General features: G+C 59.1%; 1 protein-coding gene across 1 annotated transcript; it reads left to right on the top strand.

Moving 5' to 3' along the window:
* Nucleotides 1-265: 265 nt before the first annotated feature.
* Nucleotides 266-7113, top strand: LOC114485201 (dynein axonemal heavy chain 1-like). Its single transcript, XM_055083258.1, has 15 exons — nucleotides 266-511; nucleotides 649-844; nucleotides 1154-1305; nucleotides 1835-2031; nucleotides 2279-2423; nucleotides 2681-2839; nucleotides 2923-3054; nucleotides 3444-3614; nucleotides 3704-3883; nucleotides 3952-4128; nucleotides 4756-4926; nucleotides 5045-5175; nucleotides 5525-5876; nucleotides 6198-6432; nucleotides 6992-7113. Exons 1-15 carry the CDS (start codon nucleotides 266-268, stop codon nucleotides 7111-7113), a joined length of 2766 nt encoding a protein of 921 aa, XP_054939233.1.
* The last annotated feature ends 235 nt before the right edge of the window (nucleotides 7114-7348 follow it).

Raw genomic sequence — 7348 nt, 5'->3', positions numbered from 1 at the left:
GAGGGAGTTTTTCAGAGACCCCAGCAACTCACATGTTCAACTGCCTGGCCCCTGCTGGGATTCCAAGCTGCCACCTGAGGTCTCACTGAGAACTGGTCACTTTGAAGCCAGGCTCTGCCTTAGCCCTGCAGCCTGAGACAGAGGCCAGGACTCCCAGGCTGGCACCAACAGGGATGCTAGGCTCTTTGGAGCCGCAGGAGCACAGGTACATAGGTGAGCAGGCTCAAGGCTGGCCCTCCAGGGCCCACCAGGTGTCACAGACATAATGTCCCCTGCCCCTGGCAGTGGCCTAGAGGACCAGCTGCTGGGCCAGGTAGTGGCTGAGGAGCGGCCTGACCTTGAGGAAGCCAAGAACCAGCTGATTGTCAATAATGCCAAGATGCACCAGGAGCTGAAGGACATTGAAGACCAGATCCTGTACCGGCTTAGCTCCTCTGAGGGCAATCCTGTGGATGACATGGAGCTCATCAAGGTGCTGGAGGCTTCCAAGATGAAGGCTGCTGAGATCCAGGTCAGCAACTGCCAGCCCACCCCTGCCTGCCTCTCCCCACCTGCCCCAGGCCTGCCCCCTATCCCCACCCAGCTCTGCCTGGTGCCCTTTGACAACCTACCTGGGCCTGACCAGCACCCCCTGTACTGTACCCCCAGGCCAAGGTCAGGATTGCAGAGCAGACAGAGAAGGACATTGACCTCACACGCATGGAGTACATTCCCGTGGCCATCCGCACCCAGATCCTCTTCTTCTGCGTGTCTGACTTGGCCAACGTGGACCCCATGTACCAGTACTCCCTCGAGTGGTTTCTCAACATCTTCCTCTCAGGCATCGCCAACTCAGAGAGGGCAGGTAGCCCTGGCACAGATGCACATGTTGACACAAACACCAGGCTCTACCCTGGCACAGGTGTGACACACCTGGATGCGTTTCCACAGCGGGCACACACACGTAGACTCACACCCATGTCCACTCATACACACCCTCATCAGACTTACACTATGTAAGAACACGCGCCCCCTCCTACCCTCCTCGGAGCAAATGCCCCAAGGGGGTGCCCAGACTGCCCCTTTGGCTACTGGGGAGATGGGCTGGGCTGGGCCCCAGGGATCTTGCTTCCCTCCCCTCTCCCTGCACTGCCATCACCCCTCTGCCCTGCAGACAACCTAAAGAAGCGCATCGCCAACATCAACCGCTACCTGACCTACAACCTCTACAGCAATGTCTGCCGCAGCCTCTTTGAGAAGCACAAGCTGATGTTCGCCTTCCTGTTGTGTGCCCGCATCATGATGAACCAGGGCAAGATCGACCAGGTGCGTGATGGAGGGGCGGCCAGTTCCTTGCTTGAAAACAGCCAGGAGGCCCTGGGTTAACTATGGCCCAGCAGCTCGTGTGCACATGTCTTCTCAGAGCCTTGAGAGTGCTGATGAGCAGAGACAGTCCTGAGCCTCCCAGCTCATGGTCTCATGAGCCCCAGGCATTTCATCGTGCGTTGGAAAGCACTGAGAGTCACAGCCACCACTGCTTGAGCCCTCACTGTGTGCCGGGTGCTGGAATCACAGCTACCCTCTGACCTACCCCCACAAAACCCCTGGGAAGCAGAGTTCTGATTCTTCCTACATTCCAAGTGAGGAAACAGAGGCTCAGAGAGGTCAAATCCTTTGCCTAAGGTCACACAGCCAGGGAAAGGGAAAGAGGTGACACTAACCCAGACCTGTGCAACTGCCACCCCCAAGGAGAACTCCATTTCTCTGGCTGAGGATGGTAGGGGAGGCACTGCTGGGTGGGGCGCTGGAGGCAGGCCTCAGGGCCTGGGCACTAGCCTCCCCTGTCCCTTGCCAGAGCGAGTGGCACTACCTCCTGTCCGGGGGCTCTGTCCCTGTCATGAGTGAGAACCCTGCCCCGGACTGGCTGTCACACCGGGCCTGGCGAGACATCCTGGCACTCTCCAACCTGCCGGCCTTCTCCTCCTTCGCCCTTGACTTCGTGAAGCATCTATCGGAATTCCAGGCCATCTTTGATAGCCCTGAGCCCCACCGGTGAGCTGGGACCCAGGGCACAGCAGGGTGGGCACATCCAGGGGCTGAGACCCAGGAACAGGCTTGCCCTGGAGCCTTCTCTGAGGGGCCATACAGGGTTGCCTTGCAGCTGTGACTACATCTTTTCCATGCCCCTGGCCATGTACCCCTGGACACCCCATTCTCCCCTGCTGTCCAGCAAGCAGAGACCCTGTGGCCAGTGCCCTCCCACAGGTTGGCTCTCAGGGGGATGTGGGCACTGTTGCAGGGAGCCCTTGCCTGGCATCTGGGACCAGTACCTGGACCAGTTCCAGAAGCTGCTGGTCCTCCGCTGCCTACGTGGGGACAAGGTTACCAATGCCATGCAGGACTTCGTGGCCACCAACCTGGAGCCACGCTTCATTGAGCCCCAGGTACGTGCTGTCAGCCAGCACCTGGGCTAATCCCCACCCTGGGTCCCAGGATCCTGGCTGCACCTGGACAGACCACTTTGCAGCCTTGGTCAGGCCAGGACCCCTAGCCACCCCAAAAAGCTCTGAGAGGTTCCAGGTCCCACCAGGAAGCCCCTCTGGGACTACCCTGGGGGCCTCAGGACCCCCCTACCTTGCCCTGGTCGCCTGCCCCTGAAGAGAAGCTCTAGGTGGCCCCAGCATCTCTCCCTGCCCTGCAGACAGCCAACCTGTCATTGGTGTTCAAAGACTCCAACTCCACCACGCCCCTCATCTTCGTGCTATCGCCTGGCACTGACCCGGCTGCCGACCTCTACAAGTTTGCCGAAGAAATGAAGTTCTCCAAGAAGCTCTCTGCCATCTCCCTGGGCCAGGGCCAGGTAAGGGCAAGGGGCTTGGGGAGAAGGGAGCTGGTGGGCTGGGCCAGCTGGTCCCCCACCACTCCGCACTCCTGTCCCCACAGGGCCCTCAGGCGGAAGCCATGATGCGCAGCTCCATAGAGAGGGGCAAGTGGGTCTTCTTTCAGAACTGCCACCTGGCACCGAGCTGGATGCCAGTCTTGGAGCGCCTCATTGAGCACATCAATCCCGACAAGGTACACCAAGGGAATACAGTACATCCATCCAGGACTGATAAGGCTAAATGAGATTGTCCCACAGAGCACTCAGCCCAGCCACTGGCACACAGTGGGTGCTCAGGAAGTGACATATGTGACACATATCAACTAGATTAATCTTCCCAGTGGCCCCCTCAAGTTACTGCTACCAGTGACTCGCCCAAGGCCACCCAGCACAGACGGGTGACCCTGGAACTTGCCGAAGCCCATGTTCTTTACCAGTGGTCCATGCAGGCTGGTCTGGCCCAGCCCAACCCAGGGGTGGAGTCAGGCTGAGGGTGGCTCAGGGTCCTTGGGTAGGAGGGAGCCTGGTGTTGGAGCAGCCACCAGGTACGGGTCTCAATGCTCACGTGGAGCGTGGCCACCAGGTGCACCGGGACTTCCGCCTGTGGCTCACCAGCCTGCCCAGCAACAAGTTCCCAGTGTCCATCCTACAGAACGGCTCCAAGATGACCATTGAGCCGCCACGCGGGGTCAAGGCCAACCTGCTCAGGTCTTACAGCAGCCTCAGCGATGACTTCCTCAACTCCTGTCACAAGGTGAGACACACTTGGCACGTGCACCCCCAACCTGCCCCATCTCCATCCCCACCCTTCATGCCCCTCCGCCCCGCCCCCACCTCCGGCAGGTGATGGAGTTCAAGTCCTTGCTGCTGTCTCTGTGTTTGTTCCATGGGAATGCCCTGGAGCGTCGTAAGTTTGGGCCCCTGGGCTTCAACATCCCCTACGAGTTCACGGACGGGGACCTGCGCATCTGCATCAGCCAGCTCAAGATGTTCCTGGACGAGTATGACCACATCCCCTACAAGGTGGGCTGGGGATGGGCTGAGGGCGGGGAGCTGGGCATCTGTGGGGGCCTGACCTACCCACCCCGTAGGTCCTCAAGTACACGGCAGGGGAGATCAACTACGGGGGCCGCGTCACTGACGACTGGGACCGCCGCTGCGTCATGAACATCCTGGAGGACTTCTACAGCCCCGCTGTGCTCTTCCCCGAGCACAGCTACAGTGCCTCGGGCGTCTACCACCAGATCCAACCCACCTACGACCTCAACGTGAGCACACACCGGGGCCGTGCTTTAGGCAGCCTGCCAGGCTGGGGTCCTGGGGTGCCGTGAACACCTTGGTGCTGGGACACTCGGCCCCTACCGGCCAGTAGCTCCTTTTCATTGATTGATCCATCCCACAAAGATAGCCCTGGAGCTCAGGTTCTGTGGGCAGAGGCCAACTCCCACCTCTCAGCCCCTGCCCGAGAGGACTTTGTGAGGCTGGGAGGGGCCGGGCGGCTCCTCTGAGGCTGCCAGGTGAGGTAGTGAGGCGGGAAGCAGCCCAGACCACAGTCAGGGAGGGCTCCCTGAGGAAATGCTGCTTCAGCTAAGATGTGTGAGGAGCAGGCAGGTGCTGGGCGGAACACCCCAGAGTGTGGGTCAGCAGTGTAAAGGGCCTGTGGCAGGAGGGTCTGTGACAGGTTTGAGCAGCTGAATGAAGAAGCAGGGAGCTAGGCAGCAGGGAGGAGTGGGCTAGGAGGGAGCAGAGGCCATGGAGTCCCGAGGGTAAGAGGGAGATGTGTAAAGCTTGCAACCAGGGGTGACGAGTAGGGGATGTGCTCAATTGGAGGGCTGTCCTGCAGGCTAGAGGTAGAGCAGGGCAGGGGCTTCAGTCGCAGCGCTCCTACCCTCCAGGGCTACCTCTCCTACATCAAAAGCCTTCCACTCAACGACATGCCTGAGATCTTTGGCCTGCATGACAATGCCAATATCACCTGTGCCCAGAATGAGACCTACACCCTGCTTGGCACCATCGTCCAGCTGCAACCCAAATCATCCTCTGCAGGCGGCCAGCGCCGGGAGGAGGTTAGTGGCAGCAGGGGAAAGGGCCCAGTGGTTGGGCAGGACCAGTCTCCTATCCACCATCATGCCTGTTCCCCGGTGGGAAGGAACTCTGTGCATGTAGAATTCTTTGCGCCCACAGATAGTGGAGGATGTGGCCCAGAACATTCTGCATAAGGTGCCTGAGCCCATCAGCTTGCAGCGGGTGATGACCAAGTACCCTGTGCTGTATGAGGAGTCAATGAACACGGTGCTAGTACAGGAGGTCACTCGGTAATCCCCTGCCACCCCCAGCCCTGAGTCAGCAGGCCACTCGGCTGTAGAGTAAAGACAGCAAAAGCTACACCAAGTGCCTATAAACCCATTCTCTAACTCAGCCACATTTTTATTCCATTTTACAGATGAGTAAACCAAGGCCCAAAAAGGTTACATGACTTGTGTAAGGTCATACATTTACTAACAGCCAGAGCTGGAATTGGTACTCAGGCCACTCGACCCCACTCTATGCTCTTAGACCCTATGTTCTGCCATTGTTTTTTTGTCTACGGCCTACGACTGGGGAGTGCGGATATGGCCACATGGCCCCAGACCACTGCCTTCCTCCTTGCCACTGGCTCCATAGGTACAACCGGCTGCTGCAAGTGATCACACAGACGCTGAGAGACCTGCTCACGGCACTCAAGGGGCTGGTGGTGATGTCCTTGCAGCTGGAGCTGATGGCTGCCAGCCTATACAACAACACTGTGCCCGAGCTCTGGAATGCCAAAGCCTACCCATCACTCAAGCCACTGTCCTTATGGGTCATGGACCTGCTGCAGCGCCTGGACTTCCTGCAGACCTGGATCTCCAAGGGCATCCCAGCCGTCTTCTGGATCAGCGGCTTCTTCTTCCCCCAGGCTTTCCTGACAGGCACCCTGCAAAATTATGCCCGCAAGTCTATCATCTCCATTGACACCATCTCCTTCGATTTCAAGGTCTGGACTCAGCCAGGGCCAGGTCAGGTGACAGGCTGGGGTGTGGCCCAGGCAGGAGGAGCACGGAGGCCACAGCTGGCTGGCAGAATCAGGGGACCCCTGAGAGGGGGTTGGGGGACAGGGAGAGCCAGGACAGAAGAGACTGTAAGCCCCAGGGAAATCCCTAGGGGCAGAGCGCAGACTGTAGGCTACCAGCTGAAACAGCAGGTGAAGGGGGGACACAGGCAGAGCCCTCAGGAGGGAGCTTGTGCCTCCTGACCCAAATCCTAACCCAGATTCTGGGTGTTTATATGTGAGGGGACATCTGTGTGCCCACCACAGGTGATGCGCCAGTCAGTATCAGAGCTCAAGACAAGACCCAAAGAGGGGTGCTTCATCCATGGACTGTTCCTGGAAGGTGCCCGATGGGACCCTCTGGCCTTCCAGCTGGCTGAGTCTCGGCCCAAGGAGCTATACACAGAGATGGCCGTTATCTGGCTCCTGCCAACGCCCAACCGCAAGGTCCAGAACCAGGACTTCTACCTGTGCCCCATCTACAAGACACTGACGCGTGCTGGTATGGGGCCCAGGGTGGGGAGCCTACACCACAGGTGGGCCCCAGGGTTGGGCCAGTTAGGCTGACCCAGGTTAGCTAAACAGGATGGCTGACAGAGGTCAGTCAGCACTCACTCCTGAGACTGACTAGGCCAGGACAGAGCTGGGCCAGTAGTAGGCAAGGTGATGCCCAGGGGCTGGGCCCAGTCTGTGGGGAGTGGCCCCTGAGCTCACCATCCTCTTGCCTCCCTTAGCAGACCCACCTTGGGTCCTGGGAGCCCCAGCCTGCCAGTGGAGGTTCAGAGGGGGTAACTGAGGCCTGGAGAGGTGGGGTGGGCCTGGGCTGGGTCCACAGGGAATGAGCAGGGGTGTCAACTCTCCCATTCTCATCCTCAATCGTCAGTGCAGTAACTTAGGGCAAGGCTGAGCCTTGGCCACACTCCCCAGACAGGCTTCCTCTTGGGTCAGGTCCCCTTCCTTGTCCCAAGCTCAGTCTGCCAAGTCCACTGCCTTTCTTTATACCCTGTTCCTGCCCCAGTTGAAGCAGACAACTTAACCTTCCCCCTTCTTGCCTGCTCTAGGAACACTATCAACCACAGGCCACTCCTCAAACTACGTCACTGCTGTGGAGATCCCCACCGACCAGCCCCAGCGACACTGGGTAAAGCGTGGTGTGGCCCTCATCTGTGCCCTGGACTACTAGACCCAGACAGAGGGGCTGGGGCCATTAAAGTTGCATTTCCTAAGCAGTCCAGCTGAGCCTTAGCTGCTTACATCAGGCCCCCTCTGTAGAACCCACTGCCAGGGAAATGGTGGGGGTGAGAGGCTACAGTGGCCTCAAGAGAAAATGTGGTTAGCAGGGGGAAGAGTGGCACAGTTGGCAGCTTTGACCTGCAACAAGGGAAGAGAGGTGAGCCTTGCAAGGTCCCAGGGCCCCT

The sequence above is a fragment of the Physeter macrocephalus genome, unplaced genomic scaffold (assembly GCF_002837175.3).
Source record: "Physeter macrocephalus isolate SW-GA unplaced genomic scaffold, ASM283717v5 random_704, whole genome shotgun sequence".
Classification (NCBI taxonomy): Eukaryota; Metazoa; Chordata; class Mammalia; order Artiodactyla; family Physeteridae; genus Physeter; species Physeter macrocephalus.
This window is presented reverse-complemented; position numbering and strand designations above follow the sequence as displayed.